The sequence below is a fragment of the Hyperoodon ampullatus genome, assembly GCF_949752795.1.
Source record: "Hyperoodon ampullatus genome assembly, chromosome: X".
NCBI classification, from domain to species: domain Eukaryota; kingdom Metazoa; phylum Chordata; class Mammalia; order Artiodactyla; family Ziphiidae; genus Hyperoodon; species Hyperoodon ampullatus.
The window spans coordinates 65,788,548-65,810,302 of NC_136913.1; the positions used below are offsets into that span (position 1 = coordinate 65,788,548).

Consider the following 21,755-nt stretch of genomic DNA (forward strand, 5'->3'; position numbering starts at 1 on the left):
GCTCTTAGGATAAAAATCACATCTTTATCATGGTTATAAGCCCACAGGATCTGGTCTCTGCTTACCTTGTCTCACCGGTATAATTTTAGAACTCTCTTCCTTCCACTCTATTTTCCAGCAACACTGGACTTTTTATATTGTCTCAGGCTCTTTCCCATTTTAGGATCTTTGCATCTCTGATGCTGCTTCAGATCTGTAGTAGATAAAGTTTTCTGATCTTTTTGAGCTTCCATGTTCTCATCTGTAAAATAGAGATAATAAGAGTAGCTACTTCAAAGCTTTTGTGAGTCGTAAATGAGTCATGTATGTTCAGTCCTTAGCACAGTGTCTGGCATACAGCAAGTTGTCAATAATTGGGAACTATTATTAAATTCAGTGTGTCAGATTGTATGCTTGTTTTGCTTTCTTTGCTGACACCCTTGGTTGCTATTCTATCTTATCCAAAAGGAATTGCTTCCCACTACCACAGTAACCCAGGTGGAGTGAAATAAGCGCTAAATATATGCAGAGCTGATCACCGGGAGGCCAGAAGGCCCATTTGGGCCTCAAATGCAGACTCAGTTGGAAGTAACTCCATGGAGATTTCCCATATATACACTGACAGGATTAAAAGACACTAATGCTTATCTCATAACTTTGAACTTGTGTCTCAATACCAATGCACTATGAATTAATATTTGCTACATCTTACCTGGACCTTGAGTGCCATGTGGGAAATTTTTGTTTCTGACTCAAATTACTTCATTCCAGCCAACTCTGTAAGCATTTTGGACCCGAGTGCCTAGTTCTGAGCAATGGTTGTCTGTACTATACTATAGTTAAGTAAGTGTATGGACTCTACATCTTAACTGCATAGGTTTGAATCCACCATTTACAAGATCTGAAACCCTAAGCAAGTCACTAAACCTCTTTGTACATGAGTTAATTCATCTGTAAAATGAGGATTGCGAATTTTGTGAGCAATGTGAGTTAATATATGAAAAATGCTCTAAGCGTTTGCCATTAGCTTCATGTCGTAACCAAACAATTACATTGTACTTATTACAAAAAAGGTGAGGGGGGCGGAACAGGGGGAAACAGGGCCTTTCCCAACTTCCGAGAGGTCTCAATTCTTAAAGGCCCCTTAGCAGTCTTACGGAGAATTCCATTTGGGGGAGTCAGGAAAACAGAAATTTTCCAAAAGGAGCTGCCATTTGCATCTATCCTGATACGGCTGCGGGCAATTCCATGGGGTGCGTGCGGGGTGGCGCTTTTCCCCAGGCTGTCGTGGGTTTGCGCGGCGCTGCAGCTGCTCTGGGCGCGGCCGCAGGGACCGAGACGGCGGCCTTGAGCCTCAGACTCTCTCCACGTCCGCCCCTCGGCGCCAACCCCTCCCTCTTCCTCCACCTGCCGGCCCGGTGGCACCGCCTCCCGCCTCTGGTCACAAAGGTTCCCAGCGGCTCGCTGCGTGCCGGACGTGACAGACGGCAGCAGCACGTCCCACCAGCGCCCTTGCAGACTGACAGCGCCTTGGAGCAATGGCAGCGCGCAGGCGCCTTCGGGCCGCGTCCTATAGCTGCCCGCGTGGCCGGCGAGCAGGGTGCGGCGGCCGGAAGGGGGCGGGGTGAGGTGGGAGGCGGGGCGATCGGGCCCGCTAGGCTCTCTGCATTTTCCACGCGTTCCGAGCGCGAGTCGGCTGCAGTCTCTGCCGCTGTCGCTGCACAGTCTCTTTCCCCGGCCTCTCACTGCCGCTGAATTGCCAAGATGTCGCTCTCCAACAAGCTGACTCTGGACAAAATGGACGTGAAGGGGAAGCGGGTCATCATGAGGTAATCCTCGGGACTCTGCCGCAGCCTCTTCGGCCGGGGCCGACTTGCTTTCCCTCCTGCCCAAAGTGGCCTTTAGTCCTCGTCTCAGCCCTGCAGGACTGGGCTGCCCACCACTGTGGCTGAAGCTTTGCCCGGGTTTAACGGTTTCTAACCTCATTTTCCCCAACCCAAATAGTGAGCCGAAGTTGCCCTTTGCAGTGGTGGATCCACCCAGGAAGGGCTCAGATTGCAGGGATCCATTTTGCTCTCTTCCCTTATTTCTGAAAGGCAGTTCTATCGCCTCCAGTTTCCAGTTGGCGAGGTGGGATGTGATGCTTAGCCTGCAGATCCCTAGACCCCCCAGGGAAGGGACCTTGAAAGGTCATTTGGTTAGTTTCCCTTCCCCCACCACCGTAGAACGTCCCAGACAAATCAGAAACGGCCCTGCACAAAAGGACATCTTTCCCAGAGAATGCTGATTTCGTTGTTCAGGGGTAGAACCCACTAAAGCGTTGGGGGTGGGAGGGAGAGGTGGGGTGGGCGCACTGAAGGAGGCCCTGCAGGGCTTATGTAACAGGCCGCTGCCGCTCTACGTGTCTTTGGACTACAGGCCATGGGTTTTGCACCAGGATTGTGCCACATACTGGGTAATGCTAGAGCAGGGTGTGGCTGCTCATTCTTGCTGTTCTCTAACGTCGCCCCCACAGGTGGCTAGAGAAGCAGGATATTAGAAGTGGGGAAGGCTCCCCATGCGCTTTGGGGTCTTTTACTCCAAACATGTGGATTCCTGGTCACTTACCAACATGGCTTTTCCCTTGTTTGCCAGAATTAACTAGTATAATGTGTGGAGCTTTTACATTTATCCTTTTTGTAACATGTACATTCGTGCATGCCAGGAGCTAAGTGCAGGAATTCAGTTAGGTATGTAATTGATGGACTTGACCTTCACAGGATCCAACAGTGGTGCTTTTGTAGGGGCCATAAGGGCTTGCACTGGTAGCGTTGTGTAGTCTTGTCCTTTTAGGGAAGTGGTTGATTGATGGGCAGGCATGTGCATGATGTGATCCAGCCCCTTTCCCAATTTGGGCTGGTTCAAGAGAGGGCAACTTTTGGATATTAATGGATGCAGAAAGCAGTAGGGTATCTCCCTTTACCTAAGGCTTAAACGAAGGTAGGCACTGTGAATTAGTGAACTGTATGGACACCCTAAAAGTTCATGTAGCTCTCCCCTTCCCTCTAATTTCATTATGGCCACTATTAGTTTGCAATTGGCCTTCTCTGCCCTGCTATGGAAATAATTAGAACTCAATGGCTTATGGCCATGAAGAACACCTGGTGTCCCCCTTTTGCTAAATCACCCACTCCTTTGCAATCTGGACAAAGTAGGAATCATAGCCATCCTAGTATTAGATAAGGGCCCTATCTACCCCTCAGATGCTCTTAAGGAAGGGAGATAGACCCTATGAAAAACAGGACAAGTGGACATTGGCATGCAACTAGATCTTAGATTTTAGTGATTTCCTCCCATCTCCACTGTGCTCAAGGCTGACCTTTCCAGATGCAGGCACCAGCTGAAAGACAAGAGGTGGGGCATCATCTTGGCTACCTTCCTACAATTGCAGTCTTGGGCTTTATCTCTTCTCTTCCCAGGGAAACTGGCTTGAGGAATTATCTGGGCTGGCTGGGAGTGAGACTAGAGGAGGTGCTTATCTTTTTTCCCTCTGGACCTAATACGAAATATGTTTCTGCCCAAGGGCTCAAAGTTTCATTTAACACAGATTAACCCTGAGCCTTGAAATGATTGGCTAGTCCTGTTTTGCTGATGGAAAATGACCTGTCCAAGGTCACTGAACTAGCAAGTTGGTGGTAGAGCCAGGACTAGAATTTGGGTCTCCTTGGCTACCAACCAGATTCTCTAAATTCTTGGACATAGTGAATAGGGACAGGTTAAAATAGACCTTTGTCCGCTGAAGGTTGCAGTCAATAATTTTTCCCTGTAATCTGGATAGAACTTATTTGGCCTGAGAACAGGAAGTTGCTTTTTTCTCAGATTATTAATGTAGCTCTAGAACAGAGGCAGCCATGCCTCGTCAGCTCAAATTTCTTTTTGTCTCACTTGCCTTTATGTGGTGCTTGCTGGCAGTGTTCCGGCAGTGGGGCCTCCGGAGTAGTGGCTGCTTCACTTGCCTCCTCTCTTTATCTTGCAAAAGGGAGCTGTGATGTTTGTAGAGTCTTCGGGCCCCTGCTTTGAATTGCCAAGGGAAATTGACTGATTTGTTGAGGGAACTTCAGATAGCCAGAAATCTCTGACTGGCTAATTACCAGGTTCTACCTCAGTTTTTTAGGACTCCATTTGACTTTATAGCCCTTTGAGTAAATTTCCTGTTTAATTTTGCAATGTCATTTCCTTTTTTCCTCTCATAGGTTGCCAGTCTTACTCCTTTGCCGACTTGTGAAGCGCTTCCCTTTTGCTTGCTCTCCCCCACCTCTCTCCCTCCCCCTATTTTTTTAAACCTCACTGTTTTTTCCCTAACCTGTCGTAACTTGTTAAGCAACAGCCTTGGTGTAGTGGAAGAAGAAACAGGGAGGAAAAACTGAGAGCAGGGGAGAAAAAAAACGTCTCTAAGGGAGCCATAATACCCCAATTTTCTAGTCAGGGGCAGTAAAGCGAGGGTGGGAATGGTTCCTCTGAGAGCTTTTAATGGAACTGGGCCTGGACTCCTGTGATTTCAGGTGATAGAGTCTTGATATCTTTATTACAACTAAATTAATATTTTTAAGATTCATTTTGAAATAATTATATACATTCACAGGAGGTTGCAAAGATAGTATAGAGAGGTCCTGTGTTCACCCAGTTTCCCTCATTGGATACATCTTACATAATTATAGTACAATATCAAGAGTAGGAAGGAAATTGACATTGGAATAAAGTATATAGTTCTTTGCTGTTTTATCACATGTGTAGATTTGTGTAACTCCCACCACAATCAAGATACAAAACTAGTTTTGTTTGAGCACTGCCAAGATCTCCCTCATGCTACTCCTTTAGAGTCGTGGCCCCCTCCCTCCATTCCTAAACCCCTGGTAACTACTAATCTCTCCTCAATTTGTAAAATTTTGTTATTTCAAAAATGTTATATAAGTGGAATCACACAGTATATAACCCTTTGGGATGGCATTTTTTCACCCAGCATAATGCCCTTGAGATTTATCCATGATGTTGCATGTATCAATAGTTCATTCCTTGTATCGCTGAGTAGTGGTCTATGGTATGGATGGGCCACAGTTTGAAGGACATCTGGGTTGTTTCCAGTTTGGGGTTGTTTCAAATAAAGCTTCTGTGAATATTGAACATCTGTGCACAAGTCTTGGTATGGACATATGCTGTCATTTCTTTTGGGTAAACACCTAGGAGTGGAATTGCTGGGTCATATGCTTAGCCTTTTGAGGAATTCCCAGACTGTTTTCCAAAGCAGCCGCATCATTTTCCATTCCTACTGGCAGTATATGAGTGCTCAATGGCTCTGCATCCTCACTAGCGTTTGATGTCATTTTTTAAATTTCAGCCATTATGATTGGTGTGTAGTGATATCTGACTTTGTGCCTGAGGCTAAGCTCGGGATTGTTTAAGGGAAGTGGAAAAGGAAGGGGTGCAGACTTTACACAGAACAAGTGGAATGTGTAGGTCAGAGCAGTTTCTGTGGTGGAGTCCTTAGACAGGAGAAGCTAAAAGCAGACCTGTTGTTGAGAGTCTAGGAGATGATGAGGGAAGATATTCCACAAGCAATGAGAAGAGGGTACAAGTCCATTTCTCATCAGTAAGCTATGCCATGGCAGCGTGGATAGTAGATGAGAGAGATTCTTGAATGTTTCCAAAGAACTTCCTCTCTGTCAGGGCTTGGGGGTAAGGAGCAGCACTGCAAGGGTGGCTTATGCTCAGCCCTTTGCCATTAGCCCTTTTGAATGTGGGCCTTCTGGGAGGCTGCAGGGGGTGGGAGAAAATGACTCTTGGTAATGGGATACTCTATCCTCTTTGGAATGCACTTTAAGGCTGGCAGGGGCCTTGTTCAGGATATTTAAAGAAGATGCTTAGAATCAGAATCGAGTAGCCTGAAATGAAGTAGACTGTATTTCTTTCTTTAGAGGCATACTGCCTTTATTTTTTTAAGATTTTAATTAAAATGTTTGAATATAGAATTAGTCCTTCAACTCACCTTTGGAAAAGCTGTTCTTCAGTGAACTAGAGTACAGACCTAGTGGACATAGGAAATTGGTGGTCTTCTTAGTAGGTCCAGGATTTTGTAATTGTCTGCCAAGCCTCAGCCTTAGAGAGGAAGGCCTAGTGATGGAGCTTTGTGGTCAAACATGGCAGCAGTCTTTTTGACTAGGTCATACCTTCACAGTAGTCCCTTAGTGCGTGTTGCTAGCTGTTATTAGTGATGGTTGATCTGCCTTTTAGATCACAGAATCACGTTTTGGAGAAGCCTTAGCATGTATAATAATAGCTACCACTTTTATGGCACTTGCTGTGTATCAGTTACTCTCCAAAGCACTTTCCAAATCGGTAACTCATTTAATTCTCACAATAACTGTGAAGTAGATAGTAGTGTCATCCTCATTCTAGAGAAGAGAAAAACATCACTTAAAAAGGATCTTGGCAGGCAAAACTTAGACCTTACAAATAGCTATCACACATCGTTGTTTTCAGTCAGATTGAAGTAGCCTGAGGTTCTAAGGAGTTTGAAAGAAGGGGGAAGGAATGATCAGTTCTTAAAAATGGTAAAGCAGCAATCTGTTGGGTAAGAAAAGAGACTGCAGTAAATTGCTATCCACACCCCCAACTCCGCCCCTCCCCCTGCCCCCGGCTGTGTGCTGTGCCATGTGGCTTGTGGGATCCCGACCAGGGATTGAACCTGGCCCCCAGCAGTCCTAACCAGTGGATCCTAACCACTGGATCCTAACCACTGGATCGCCAGGGAATTTCCTGCTTGTGCTATCTGGATCACTTCTTTTCTAATTGCCTGTTTGTCAGGTGGGCAGGGTCACATGTTCCATCCTCTCCTCTAAGGCTTTTATTTTCTTTAATTAAAAGTTTTTTTTTTATTGAAGTATAGTTGATTTACAATGTTGTGTTAGTTTCAGGTGTACAGCAAAGTGTCCTCTCAGGCTTTTAGAAAGAGGCTATCTTTTTGTTGTTGTCTGTGTTTTGCTTGAAGGATACTGTTTGAACTTGGTCTTGGATACTGCGTTTCTTTCTGGTCCCGAGGTCCCAGCCTTTCTCCCAAAAGAATGATATTCTCTTGACATGTTTTATTGTTCCAATTAATTTTTTCCTTTTGAATAATGTTTGCTTCCTTAGAACCCAGAAATACTATCAAAGGAATCAAAATCCAGACGTGTTCCCTATAACCTCTCACTCCTCCAGCTGCCACTGTTATTAGATACTATCATGCTGGGCCCACATAGATATCTTTTTAGATGGCACTGGCTTTAGCTTCCCTGGTCTTCAGGGCTAGTTCCTGTGATTTAAGTTATTTTTTATTTTTTTAAAATTTCTCTTTTAAAAAGTATGAGATACGTACCTAAAAGGGCACAAATCATAAGCTTCAAAGAGCGATCACTAAAGGAGCACATTTGTCACCCAGGTCAAGAAAGAGAACATTACCAGAACCCCTGAAGCTCCCTCTGGTGTCCTATCCCGGCCACTACTCCTACCCTCGTCCCCATGGCTAATCACCATCTTCTGATACTGCTGATTCTTTTTAAGGTGACTTTTGAACTTCAGCTTATTTAACTGGTTCACTAAAAGTCCCTCTCCTAATCTTTGGGGGAATGGAAAATTGATCATGGCTCTGAACCCAACACTTTGTTTCTTTTTCAGAGTGGACTTCAATGTTCCTATGAAGAACAACCAGATAACAAACAACCAGAGGTAATGTCCCTGCTAATCCTTGAGCTAGGTTCACGATGTACCTGGGTCTGAGTATATGGGATGAAATGGTTTTACTTCCTTATTGTAGAACTATGGCAACTTAAGCCATGTGATCTTGGCTTTCAACAACCCACCATCTGGTTTGCCTTCTTATGAGAATTTAGAAATTGAAAAAAATCATTTTAAGAAAGTGATTTTTTTCTCACCCCATTTTTTAAAAATTTGAAGTATTTGGGGTTATGCATTTTTAAAGAATATAAAGGTTTAAGGTTACTTGGCTTCCCTTGCAAAATGAAGAACTGTGCATGTAGTTTTACAAGCCCCTATTCTAGCTGGCCCTGATAAAATCAGTTTTCGAGAATTTTGATTTAAGGGAAAAGACTTCAGAAGTAATATTTTCAGTCAGTTTAGGCTGCTCCAAATGTCTTGGCTCCTAGATTCAGAAGCAGAAATTTTAAGTGATAGTACTGCTCTTGCTTTCGACTAGATTGTAAAAGAAGGTTTTTATTTTAAATTTTAAATGAAAGGTTTGAGCTGGAAAGGTACGTTCCAATGGTATAGACCAGCAGTGTCTATTAAAAATACAAGCCACATGTAATTTAAGATTTTCTAGTGGCCACATTAAAAAAGTAAAAAGAAACAGGTGAACGTAATAATACATTTTATTTAATCCAGTGAGCCCCAAATAATCATTTCAGTATGTAATCAATTAAAAATTAATCAAAGGAACATTTAACTTTTTTGGTATTATTTGAGATCCAGCACATACCAATCTGGACTAGCCACATTTCTAGTATTCAGGAGACACCTGTGGCTAATGGCTACCATATTATACAGTGCAGGTATAGACCCAGAACACTTTCGGATATTGGCCCCAGAATAGAGCTTGGCATTTTGCCAAGCACATCCCTGCTGCACCATAGTGGAAGGTCTTTGTACAAGGCACCTCTGACCCTTTTTGACTTTCATTATTTTCTGTAGCACACATAAAAGATTGGAAATATGCCTATCAAGATATTTTATAAGTAAAAAACAGAGGAACAGGTCTGAGTAGATGTTTTCATTTTCAGAACTCCATGGAGTTGATTAACAAAATGAAGCATTAGAAATAATAGAACTTGGCCAATAAGGGATCGCCCTGAAGATTAATTTGGTTTCATTGGGCAAACGTTGTACCTGATGAAGGTTTCTTCTTTATTTGGTATAAATGAGTTTTTATATCTGCCAAGTAGCATAAGACATTTTAGAAACATAAGTTGGCTTTTTATTATTCCATTCTCTGCTGAAATGTCACCTTATCAGAGAGACTTTCCCTGGCCACCCTCTCTAAAATCCCCTTCACCACTATTCTCCAGTCATTCTTGTCCCCCTACCTTGCTTTATTTTCTCCATAGTTCTCACCACTTCTATGAGAGCAGAGACTATTTTATTTACTATTGTATTCTCAGAATCTGATATAGTAGCTGCCACAAAAGAAGCATCCAATAAATATTTGTTGAATAAATAAATGATTTTCTTTGTTATCAATTTTAATTTCTTAAAGACTGCCAAGAATGGAAAGTTAGTATTGGGTTTGTAACAAAAGTTAGAAGCGTTTAAAGGAGGTTTAATAAATGTTAGATCAAACTATAATTTAGTAAATGCGATGCATTATGTAAACCACATTCTATATAATGTATTTATTTTTACCTACATAAAAAAGTGACTTAGGATCTGTAACGGGTGCAGGAAAGTTACATGTTTTTCAGTTTTCCCCAAATTTCTTGTAATGGTTTCAAGATTTGGGAATTTTATATTTCTTCCACAGTCAAACACTTAGGATGTTTCAGGAGTCCCTAAGACCACCCACATATTTGGCGATTCACTGGAAGGACTCACAGGACTCAGCATATAGTTCTCACTGCTAAAGTTTATTACAGTGAAAGGATGCATGACAGGATCAGCAAGGGGAAAAGACACAGGCAGAATTTGGAGAAATCCATGCATGGGTTTCCATGCTTTCTCCCTCTCATAATAGGACACACCAAGTGTGCTCCTTTCTCCAGCAGTGAAAAATGCAATAATTGTGTGCAATGTTTCTGTCCAGAGAAGCCCTTTAGAGACTCGGCTCCCAAGATTTTTACTGGCAGCTGATCACATAGGCACCCTCTGCCCAGCAACTACCAGAATTCCTCCTAGAGGGAAGCAAGTGTTGAGCGTAAGTCGCCTTGTTTGTACAGACAGTCTAGGAACTGTGAGCAGCCCTTGTCAGAGAACTGAGGGACCACTTCAAAAGCCAAGTTCCCAGATACCAGCCAGGGGCCAACCTTGCAAGCAGGGCGTTCTGAAGATAGCAGCTTCAGTCCTGCTATATTAACTCTTTTCTGCACAAGGGGCAAAACATGATGAGATTGTATAATCCTAGGGGGAGGGTCGACATCCTAATTAACTTCTTCCTCTGCACATGGACCTGAGGACCATCGCTGAGTTGTTGACAGTAGATTTGAAGGAATTTGGAGAAGAAAGGGGGCTTTATGTTTTATGAGGCCATGAATAGAATAGTTACCACTAATTCTTAGGAGTAACCTTACTCTACCTGTTGTCTCTTTTTGGTTGCAGGATCAAGGCTGCCATTCCAAGCATCAAATTCTGCTTGGACAATGGAGCCAAGTCAGTTGTTCTTATGAGCCACCTGGGCCGGCCTGATGGTGTCCCCATGCCTGACAAGTACTCCTTGCAGCCAGTTTCTGTAGAACTCAAATCTCTGCTGGGCAGGTATGTTTCAGGCTCTGGTGCTGGTGTACTCTGTGACAGATATTGTCAAGCATGTTGTTATTGGTTCTTAACTTTCTGACTGCTCAAGTATTTTCCATGTTGTGCTCTCCCCAGGGATGTTTTGTTCTTGAAGGACTGCGTGGGCCCAGAAGTGGAGAAAGCTTGTGCTGACCCAGCTGCTGGGTCTGTCATCCTGCTGGAGAACCTTCGCTTTCATGTGGAGGAAGAAGGGAAGGGAAAAGATGCTTCTGGGAACAAGGTAGGACCTGTGATTTTGACATTAGTGGGGGTGAGGAGGGCTGAGTGTATAGGAGACTGTGATTGAAGAGTAGAGGAAGCTCATGTTTATTTTGACAGCTTTTTATTGAAGTACAGCATATGATTAAAAATGCACAAATGCACAGCTTGATGAATTATCACAAAGTAAGCACACCCGTGTAACCACCACCTACGTCAGAGAATAGGATATTGTCAGCATCCCAGAAGCCCTCCTCATCATGCTCAAGTGGTTTTGAAATACCTTGGAAAAATATGTGAACACCATTTGGGTGTATGAGGATTTGGTGAACATGCTGCTTCTAATTGTCCCTTTGTTACACACCTGGCCTGTGATACATGAAGATTATTTTTTCTAATAGTATGTGATAATATCCTATCAAAGGGGGAGGCTGTGATTGCCAAGTGCTGAGAGCAGACATTCACAGGTGGTTGTTGGCTGGGAGCCTGGGGGTGAGTATCCATGATACACCAGGTGTTCCTCCAGCAGAGCCAGTTTTAGATTTTTTGTTTGTCAAGGCTGGAACTGTTTTTCTAAGCAACAGGCCCTGGTGTGTTATGGAAGGACAATCTGTATTTTTATTTAGAAGGGGAATTAACTTAAAGCTCAAGCTTGGTACTTTTAACACACTAAATTAAATTTGATATAATTGGGATTTTCTTATAAAAGAATCATGTGAGCAGAAAATGTACTTTCCTAAGTCAAGTGGAAAGGGACTATTTGGGACATTTGATTGTAGTTGGGTAAATGATGGTCATGATGATACTGCCTTGGCTTTAAGACATTTTTCTTAAGAAGTGTAAAGATCTTTCTTTGAATTTCTTCTTAAGGAAGTACAGATATCATCATATTTTCAAAACAAACCTAGGTGTCAGAAAGGCAGTCATTTGATTAAAGTTAGAGGTAGTGGTACTGTTGCTGGGCCTTATATAGAACTCAGTCCATTAGATCAGCAAACTTTCTGTAAAGGGCCAGACAATAAATATTTTAGGCTTTGCAGACCATACGGTCAGCCACAACCTTATATGGTCTCTGTTGGAACTATTCAGCTCTGCCATTTTTGTGCAAAAGCAACCATAGGGAAAAAAACAACATTTTTTTAAAAAAGGCAACCATAGATAACCCACAAAATAGATTACTGTGACCGACAGCCAGCATTCAAATATTAAATGATAAAGCTGGCTCTTTGAGGATGATTTGGAATTTGCCTATTGGTAGAAGGGAAGCTGAAAGCACCCTTTAAGTACTTTCCACTCTTAAGGTCTTTAGTATCTTGTGGAACAAGATGCTCTGAGGCTAGCGTCTCAACCTCCTGTTGTACTTCTGACATTTCTTAAGGTCATCGTAGTGCCTGCTTTCAAGCAGTTTCTTTTCTTAGCACTGCAGGCTCTGGTCTTGTCTTATCTTGCCTTTGGCATGGTCTTGCTGCAGTAGTATGAGTCAAATGCTGACCTAAAATTTGGTGCCCTTTTAGACTGAAACTCAATCAGCTATACGCTCAGGCTTAGAAATGGCAGGAGGCAACTGGCAAATTGAGGCAAAATCTTTTATTCAGGAAGTGATGAACCAACTATGCTAGTCTATGTCTTTTTTAGTTAGTTTACTTTACATTTAGTGTCCAATGGCTTTTCATGATTGAAATTTCAGGAGCCAGCCATAAGTTCAAAGTGGATAAAAACAAAGCGAGGGCATGAAATTTTTCCTTTATCCAGTGTGCCTGCATTGGTTTTTTAGGAGCATTCTCTTCCTTCTAGTTATTGGCAGATCAAAAATGAGAAATGGGTTCTTATTACTGTTAATTTCTATAGTACCTTTTCCATGAAGAGCTTTCAATTTGTCTCATTTTTCCTCAAACAATTCTTCTTAAATAGAGGGGTTATCTTCCCTTTTTAATAGATGGGAAGATTTCAGGGGCAGAGAACAACTTGACAAAGGTTACACAGTAAATCAGCGTCAGACCTGGTCCTAGAACCCAGGTCTCATGCCATTTGGGCAGTGTTTTCATTACTACACACATCATCTTGCAGTCACCAGTGGCAGATGATATTCCATTGTAAAGAGATTATGGGGGCTCTACAGTCTTCAGTTTCAGCATTAGTGCCCCTGCATTCTTTGGTTCATTAGAGGAAAGCACCTGTTATCTGTGGCAACCTCCTTCTCCTCAGTACTTGGGAGAATGGGAGTGGACAGTGACTGAAAGAAACATCTGTTTTGTGCTCTTCTCTGCCATGTCCCTCTTATCTGGCTTCCTGTGCATCTTCGCTTTATTTCCTACTGCAGAATCTGTTCATCCTGCCGCCCTGCTTTCTTTCCCCTATGGGAGCGTGGGGGGTATTATCCCTGGATAGTGAGCCGACATTCAAAGCCCTATGTTTTACTTCTACTTTTTGTTCCTCTTTCTTTTTTGTAGAAGTGTATTGTTTTATCAGATGCCTAACTTCCAGGGAAGGCTATATGAATTATCTCCTTTTGCTATTACATAAAATGTTTCTGAGGTCCTTTTCTGTTGTCATGTTTCCATCTGCCTTCTCTGTTCCAGCCTGCCCTTGTTGCTTTGATGAGGAATATGTATGAGGGCCTTTTTCCCTTTGCAGAAAGGTCTTGGTAGCCAGCAGCTTGACTCAAGTATAATCCTAAATTTTACAAGGAGAATATGTTAAAATGAGGAAATGAGTCAAGATAAGGAGAGAGAAGGATAATTTGAGTCTTGTCCTAGGAGCTGGAGAGAGGCCAGTGGGATGTGATTAGGGGTTAAGCTGTGGTTCAGGAATCTTAGGCTTGCAATTTGAGGGAAGGTGGAGGAGAGCAGAAACATGCAGAAATGACCAAAAGACCTGGAATATTAGGAAGAAAGAACAGATCCTGTTGCTAGTTTTAAAAACTGCTATCCTACCAACTCAGGGTCTTTAGAGGTGTTGAAGAGGACTCTTGGTAGGAAATGCTTTTACAGTTGGCTTTGGAACCATCAACATTTCCTGTGTTGTTATTTTTCCTTTTTTTTGTTTGTTTTTCTCTGCAGGTTAAAGCTGAGCCAGCCAAAATAGAAGCCTTTCGAGCTTCGCTTTCCAAGCTAGGGGATGTCTATGTCAATGATGCTTTTGGCACTGCTCACCGAGCCCACAGGTACTAAAAGTTTTTTGCTCATTGTCAAACTGGGAGCATTATTTCTCTGTTTACTTGAGCAGCCCAAGCTCTGGCTTGCTTTTGGATATTTCTGTATTATATTGTGATCTTTTTGGCTTCTATCTCTAATTGGAGCTACAAATTACACTGAGGTTCTTGTTGAGTATCTCCGATCTAAAGAGGAAATAAAAGCAAATGTTGAGAATTGTGGAGCTTTTTGTCGAGCTTCAGGAAGATGTTCCTCTGTCTCACTTCGGGATATTTCATGGAGACCTCTCCCTTTGTGAATGCTCTGGGAGTGGAATCTTAGGCTGTCAGTAGGAAGCAAACTGAGGAATCCTTTCCTGTTGTCGTCACCTGGCTGATTATTTATTGTGGTTAAACCCTTGGCCTGAAGACTATTAATTGGGTATCTTAAATTCTACCTTAGGTCATTGCTTTTCACTTGTTCCCCTTGACCCTGCATTATTAGTCAAAAACCTTATCTTGTACCTAAGTGTTTCGTTGCAGTTTGGGCATGAAAACCGTGGTGGCCTGGCATCTCAAGAGTGAAAGTATTTTCAGTGATAAGGAGATGGCCTCTAGAATTGGGAGAATTGCTAGGCATTGACCTAATATTTGAATGTCTCTGTTCATTTCTAGCTCCATGGTGGGAGTAAATCTGCCAGAGAAGGCTGGAGGTTTTTTGATGAAGAAGGAGCTGAACTACTTTGCCAAGGCCTTGGAGAGCCCAGAGCGACCCTTCCTGGCCATCCTGGGCGGGTATGGAGAACTCTTCAAGATCACGCTTTAAGTAGTGTTTTTGCCTGGTAGTAGGCCATAACTTGGGTGGTTTCTTGTCAGATAGCACAATCAAACTAGGTGACTGAGGAGAATTTAATAAAGGGACTGTCTACAAAGGTGTGGGTAGGGTTTAGGGAAACCCAGAAGGGACAGTACAGTAATCTGGGGCAACAGTCATCACCATCCTTAGGCCTGAAGGGAAAAAGGAAAGGGATGGTTACCAAAATCCAGAGACGGTGGTTGCGTGGAGAGGTCCCTCTGATAGAAACCGTAGCCTTTGGTCAAGCGATGTAGGGATAGTCATCTAGCAGGGAAGGAGCCAGGAAAATAGATACTCTGATCTCCTTTTAATGTCCTGCTGAGTACCCCCTCCTACCCACAGTGGGCTGCAACCTAGCTGGACGTCAGAGGGCAAGGGAACTCCTTGATGCAGTCCACTCAGGTCAGCCTCCTGGGACAGAGAACAGGGCTGGAAAGGATAGAAAATGGCTCTGGAGGGAAGAATCGGAAAGATCCACCATTGCTCATCTAACGATTTTTGAAGCACTTCAGCCTCTCAGATATGAAAACCTCCTCATATGTGTTTAATACATCATTTGGAACTCATTTCTCCAGCTCACATACCTTTTTATATTTTCTCCTATGGGGAAAGGCACCCTGTGAATAGTGATATTCTACTGGCTTAGTTAAAAATACGAATTTCAGAAGTGCAACTCAAGACGCTAGGAGGATACATTTTAGGTAATAAAGTAGGGACAGAGACCTGGGACTGCTTGGATAAGATCTTGTCACTTGGCATGGCTATCTAGATGGCAGCCTCTTTATGGCTAGATGCTCCTGACCCTCTTATGAGTGGGGCTTTTTTTTCCCCATGGGAGTGAACACACTCAGCATTTCCCTATGAATGCTGACTCTGGAGTTGGGTGTCAATTTCAGATAGCATAGTTGCTCTCCAGGTTCATGAGCCCAGGTTCATGAGCCCAGTTTCAGGGTCCTAAAAATAGTTAAGGTGGGTATAGGTTGTTATCTATGTCCTGGAATCATTGCCCCTCTTGTGCACTGGTTTATAAAGGTCAGACTCTGATCTTTGCTTCTCTGGAGATTAGGAGTTGGGCTTTGTTCTCCAGCCTTCCGTAGATCTGGAATATGGAAGTGAGTGCCACCTAGGGGTTATGATTAGGTTTTGGACTCTGCCTAAAATAGATATTTTGGGGAAGTTGATGTGGAGGGTTTTTTTTTGCCACCTTTCTTGCAATGTAGTCTCCTTAGAACATTAACAATTTAGGGGAAGATTTTACATTTTATTAAAAAATGTTGTGTTGGGAATTCCCTGGTGGTCCAGTGGTTAGGACTCAGTGCTTTCACTGCCGAGGGCCCTGGTTCAATCCCTGGTTGGGGAACTAAGAACCCACAAGCCACACGGCGCAGAAAAAAACCCCATTATAATGGAAACGCTCAAACATTACAGAAGTTGAAAGAATAGTATAATAAACCCCCAGGTACCTCTCACCCTGCTCTAATAATTATTGGCATTTTTGCCAATCCTGTTTCATCTGTCCTCTAATCCTTTTTTTTGTTGTTGGGAGTATTTGAAAGCAAGCCTTAGGCATCATATAATTTCATTTCTCATACTTCTGTATGCATCTCATAACTGATGAGATTTCTTTTAAATAACCACTGTGTGTTATACCTAACAAAATTTAACAATTTTATTACTATCATCTAATACCCAGTCTGTATTCAGAAATTCTCCATCATTTCAGAAATGCCTTTTTACATTCAGTTTGTTTGAATAAGGATCCAGATGAAGTCCATGCATTGCATTTGCTTGTTAGGTATATTTTATTCTATAATAGTTCCCTCTTCATTATTATTTTCATTCCATTGATTTGTTGAAGAAGCAGGGCATTTGATCTGTAGAACATCCCACATTCTTTAGAAGACATTGAGTCTCGTTTCTCCCTCTTTCTCTGTCTCTCTCTTTCTGTGTGTGTCTGTTTCTGTGTAAAACAGCTAATCCATTCTTACCCTTGGTGGTGACCAGTCTTTACAAGTGAGATATCATCTATAGTCTCTTTCCATCCGTTCTCCCACATCGCTATTGTTTTGAACCTCTATTTCACAAATCCTAGCATAGGGCCTCTCACAGAGTAGGTATCATCTTGTTTATTGAATGAAGAGGTAGGTAGGCCCAAGGTGATTGGTTCATTTAAGTGGGATTTAGATATATAAGAATATTTGTGGAAGGCAAGCTACTACTTATGTGAAGGATTTTAAAGGTTGTGCTTCAAGTGAATGTTTTTCTTTTGTTTAGATATTTTTTTCCTCTTGGAGGTGAAAGGTACATCTGTGTTTATTATCTTATTTCCCTCTACTAGAATATAAGCTCCAAAGGGGTAGGGATCTTCTCTTTTGCCCAATGATGTTTCTCAGAGACCTAGAACCTTGTCACAGAGTAAGTGCTCAATCAGTGTGTTGAATCAAGTGGTCCAATAGAGTAACGAATGCCATAAAGCAAATGTTCCAGCAACTGAGCATGGACCTAAGAGTGTGAATATCTATTTTTGCTCAGTATATATTCATTTGGTATATAATCTGGTTCCTGCTCTAGGATTAGGACAGTTCTCAGGGAGCTCAGGGATCCCACAATTAGCAATCTTTCTCAGGTACAATTAGCAATCTTGACCCTTTGATTTTTTGGGGGAGAGAAGGGGCAAAATAGATCTATTTGGAACTTGTGATTTCTTTAGATGATTGTAAGTCTTCTAAGCCCTTCTTCGCCAAGAGCTACACCTTAAAAGGATTTCTTAGTAATGGATTGGCTTTTCCGGTTGGAGAAACATAGGGCAAAGTTAGCCAATACTTCTGTCACTCTGTGGGACATTTCTCTGTTCCTGTCTCTTAATATCAAAACTCAGGCTCTATGTAATATCAGTTCCTTAGTCCATTGTTTGTTCTTTGGGTGATGATTCTTGCTTTTCCTTCCAGAGCTAAAGTTGCAGACAAGATCCAGCTGATCAGTAATATGCTAGACAAAGTCAATGAAATGCTTATTGGTGGTGGAATGGCCTTTACCTTCCTTAAGGTGCTCAACAACATGGAGGTAGGAAACCAATGCCAAGTGGATGTGAAATAGCTCTCCATGAGAAATAGCCGTTTATGTAAATTTAAAGAGGAAATTAGCTTCTGACATGAGCCCTAAAAACTCCCATTTTTATTTATTTTGCAAGTTGTTTTTCTTTCATCTTTGAATTATTCCTTTGTATTGTGTTGTATTTTGTTCCTGTCTGCTTTGTGAGGTAATCACATTCTTAGTATAGAGGCTGATCTTCACCATCTTGACTTTCCTGTGTAGATTGGCACTTCTCTATTTGACGAAGAGGGATCCAAGATTGTCAAAGACCTGATATCCAAAGCTGAGAAGAATGGCGTAAAGATTACCTTGCCTGTTGACTTTGTCACTGCTGATAAGTTTGATGAGAATGCCAAGACTGGCCAAGCCACTGTGGCCTCTGGCATACCTGCTGGCTGGATGGTGAGTCACTTGGGTGGTTGGTAGTATGAGTGAACAGATACATTTTGGTATCATTCTTTCAACCAACCAATGGGAATTTTAAAAGAAGGGCTACAAATGTTGAGTGAGACCCTCCTTCGGGGAGAATCCATGGGGAAAAGCAGTGGTATTGGATTGCTGCTAAGACTTTTCATTAGTAATGTGGGGGCAAAACTGTTTTTTCTTTCTTCATCTATTTAATGTTTATTAAGTACTTGACTGTGTGCTAGGGATGATGCTATGTACTTTCATGGTTTGGGCTGTTTTGGATTATGTTGCTGCCTAGAAACCTGTATAAGAAATTTTTCTTATATGAAAACATTAAGATAGTACAAGTATAATTATTGCAAGCAGGGAAAAATTTATGTGTATATTAAAGACTTATTTAGCTGATTGTAATGTTCTCCATATTTTATCATTCTAATAGCTGTACAGAATTGTTAACGGTGACATACTAGTTTGCTTATCACTTTCCTTTTTTTTTAGAATTATTTAAGCTTTATATTTCTTTTTTCTTTCTTTTAATATTTCTTTATTTTTTAAATTTATTTTTGGCTGCATCGGGTCTTAGTTGCAGCATGTGGCATCTTTCGTTGAGGCGTGTGGGCTTCTCTCTAGTTGTGGTGCTTGGGCTCCAGGGCGCGTGGGCTCTGTAGTTGTGGCACATGGGTTCTAGAGCGTGTGGTCTCTGTAGTTTGCGGCACGCAGGCTGTAGTTGAGGTGTGCGAGCTCAGTAGTTGTGGCACATGGGCTTAGTTGCCCCTGGCATGTGGATCTTAGTTCCCTGACCAGGGATTGAACCCGCATCCCCTGCATTGTAAGGCGGATTCTTTACCACTGGACCACCAGGGAAGTCCCATCACTTTCCTTTTGATAGACATGTGGGTTTTATTTAGTTCAGTGTTTCTCAAATTGTGGTCTCAAGAACAGCAGCATCAGACTTGCCTGCTGGTTAAGAATCCACCTGCCAGTGCAGGGGACATGGGTTCGATCCCTGGTCCGGGAAGATCCCACATGCTGTGGAGCAACTAACCCTGTGCACCACAACTACTGAGCCTGTGTTCTAGAGCCTGGGAGCCACAGCTACTGAGCCCGCCAGCCTAGAGCCCGTGCTCCACAACAAGAGAAGCCACTGCAATGAGAAAAGCCTGCGCACCGCAATGAAAAGTAGCCCCCACTGGTGGCAACTAGAGAAAGCCCACACGCAGCAACGAAGAACCAAAGCAGCCAAAAATAAATTAATAAAAGAACAGCAGCGTCAGCATCATTCTGAAACTGATTAAAAAATGCAGATTCCTGCCCCCTGCCCCCACCCTGCTGAAGCAGAAACTTGGGGGGTAAGGCCCAGAAATCTGTGCTCGAACAAGCCATCCTGGTGATTCTGATGCACAACAAGGTTTGAGAACCACTGATCTAGTTTAGTGTTTTTCAACCTCGGCACTATTGACATCTTGGGTAGTTTTAGTTGTGGAGGGCTGTTGTTGCCTTATAGGATGTTTAAGGCATCTTTGGCCACCAGATACCAGAAGCAACCCCCTACCATCTCCAAATCATGACAATCAAAAATGTCTTGAGACATTGCCATATGTTCCCTAGGGAGGGACAGAATTGACCCTAGTTGAAAACCACATATCTAGTTACACACAATCATAAAATAGTGTGGCTAAGAATGTTTTTATCAAATAACTTTTGAGGTTTTCCCTTAGACTTGATCTTTCATAAAGGATATGAACAGGTTTATAATTTTAAAGAATGAGGGGTATCTTTTGGTTCTAGAAGACACTCTGGTGTTCAGCCTTGAGTTCTGGTCTTGGTGGAGGTATGGTATTTGCTCCTCTAAGTAGCTTTTATTGGTTGCTCATCCTGTCTTTTAACTCTGCCCCTTAGGGCTTGGACTGTGGTCCTGAGAGCAGCAAGAAGTATGCTGAGGCTGTTGCTCGGGCTAAGCAGATTGTGTGGAATGGACCTGTGGGTGTATTTGAATGGGAAGCTTTTGCCCGAGGAACCAAAGCCCTCATGGATGAGGTGGTGAAAGCCACTTCCAGGGGCTGCATCACCATCATAGGTAAGGGGTCCTGTACAAAGCTATTGCCAATGTGAGCTGGAAGAATTCTGATCAGAGGAAAGTAGAGGGGAAATGGTTAACTTTTCCTAGGTTTCTTGGTGCCAGGTGAATCTTGAGAGCTAAATGGGTATATAATTCATAGAGGAACCTCTAAATGAGATGGACTTGGGGGGTTATCGGCTACCTTTTGGGCTCGAGAGCACATTGCCTTATAATTTTGGTGCCAATCTTTTTTCTTTTCTCTCCTTTTCCCTTTTTACTTGGCTTTCATTCAACAGGTGGTGGAGACACTGCTACTTGCTGTGCCAAATGGAACACAGAGGATAAAGTCAGCCATGTGAGCACCGGAGGTGGTGCCAGTTTAGAGCTCCTGGAAGGTGAGGTTCTTTAATGTTTTTTTGACTTATCTGGGGGAAGGATGGGGTTTATGCAGTGAGAGGTGAGTAGAATGGAGTGGAGACGGTAGATAGTGTTGTCATTAGCAGTCATTAGCTGGGCAGTACAAATGGAGGAGTTTCAAATAAAGCTCCTGGCTTCCATTTGAGGTGGGGAGGGCCACATGGGAAGACTTATTCTCAAAGAGGTTATGCTGTACTAGACCTGGGACCCAAAGTGTAAAAGTTACCTAACTCCTGGCCATATACCCTAGAGAAGAGCTGATATGTTATTGGGAGGATAGAAGGGGACAGATCTGGCTTAGTGGATCCTATAGTAATGCTGACTGTGTGTGTGTGTGTTCTCTCAAAAACAGGTAAAGTCCTTCCTGGGGTGGAGGCTCTCAGCAGTGTTTAGTTCTTTCCTGCCTTTTGGTTCCTGTGCATAGCCCCTAAGTCAACTTAGTGCTTTCTGCATCTCCACTTGGCATTAGCTAATATCTTCCCCTATGTCAAGATTCGGCTAGTGGCCAAGAGATGTAGCGCCAGGAACACTTAAACAGTTGTACAGCATCTCAGCTCACCTTTACTGCACCCTGGCTTTGCCTACATTCTTCAAGATCCCATTTGAATTTCTTAGAGACTAAACCGTTGTGCATTCTAGAGTGCATATATTTGTATTATGCCTGTTAAAAGAAAGTGAGCTGTGTTAGCTTAGTTCTCTTTATGAAGTAGCTTATCCGGATTAGCTTTGTCATAGTTTCACCACTCAGCATGGAAACAACATGAAATTCCAGTTGTTGGTAAGGAGGGAGATGAAGTTGGTGATCTATTAAGTAAATAATAAAAATATCCATTGAAACTGGGATGTTTTTCCTGTCATATTTTGTTAGGGTGAGAACAGAATCTTGAGGAAGGGATCAGATATCTACGTCCATGTTTCTAAGTAACATGCTTAAACTGTTAACTTCTTGATTTTCTAAAAAAGATCTCTATTAATTTCATACATGGGAAGATTTAGCTCTCTTATAGCCTCTGTTCCATATGTACATCCCCTTCTTCATTCTCCCAGCATAGTTTTGTCATAATTTTATTTATTTTATTTTA

At 42.6% G+C, this 21,755-nt stretch overlaps 1 protein-coding gene across 1 annotated transcript; it reads left to right on the forward strand.

Annotated features, from left to right (window-relative positions):
* Window positions 1-1,743: 1,743 nt before the first annotated feature.
* PGK1 (phosphoglycerate kinase 1) lies at window positions 1,744-21,514 on the forward strand (the record flags this gene model as incomplete). The annotated part of the gene is made up of 11 exons (XM_079727226.1): window positions 1,744-1,808; window positions 7,669-7,719; window positions 10,318-10,473; window positions 10,588-10,732; window positions 13,770-13,873; window positions 14,516-14,635; window positions 17,645-17,759; window positions 18,012-18,191; window positions 20,097-20,274; window positions 20,553-20,651; window positions 21,026-21,514. The coding sequence occupies 11 exons, from the start codon at window positions 1,744-1,746 to the stop codon at window positions 21,064-21,066; spliced, it is 1,254 nt and encodes a 417-aa protein (XP_079583352.1). The 3' UTR covers window positions 21,067-21,514.
* Between the last annotated feature and the right edge of the window lie 241 nt (window positions 21,515-21,755).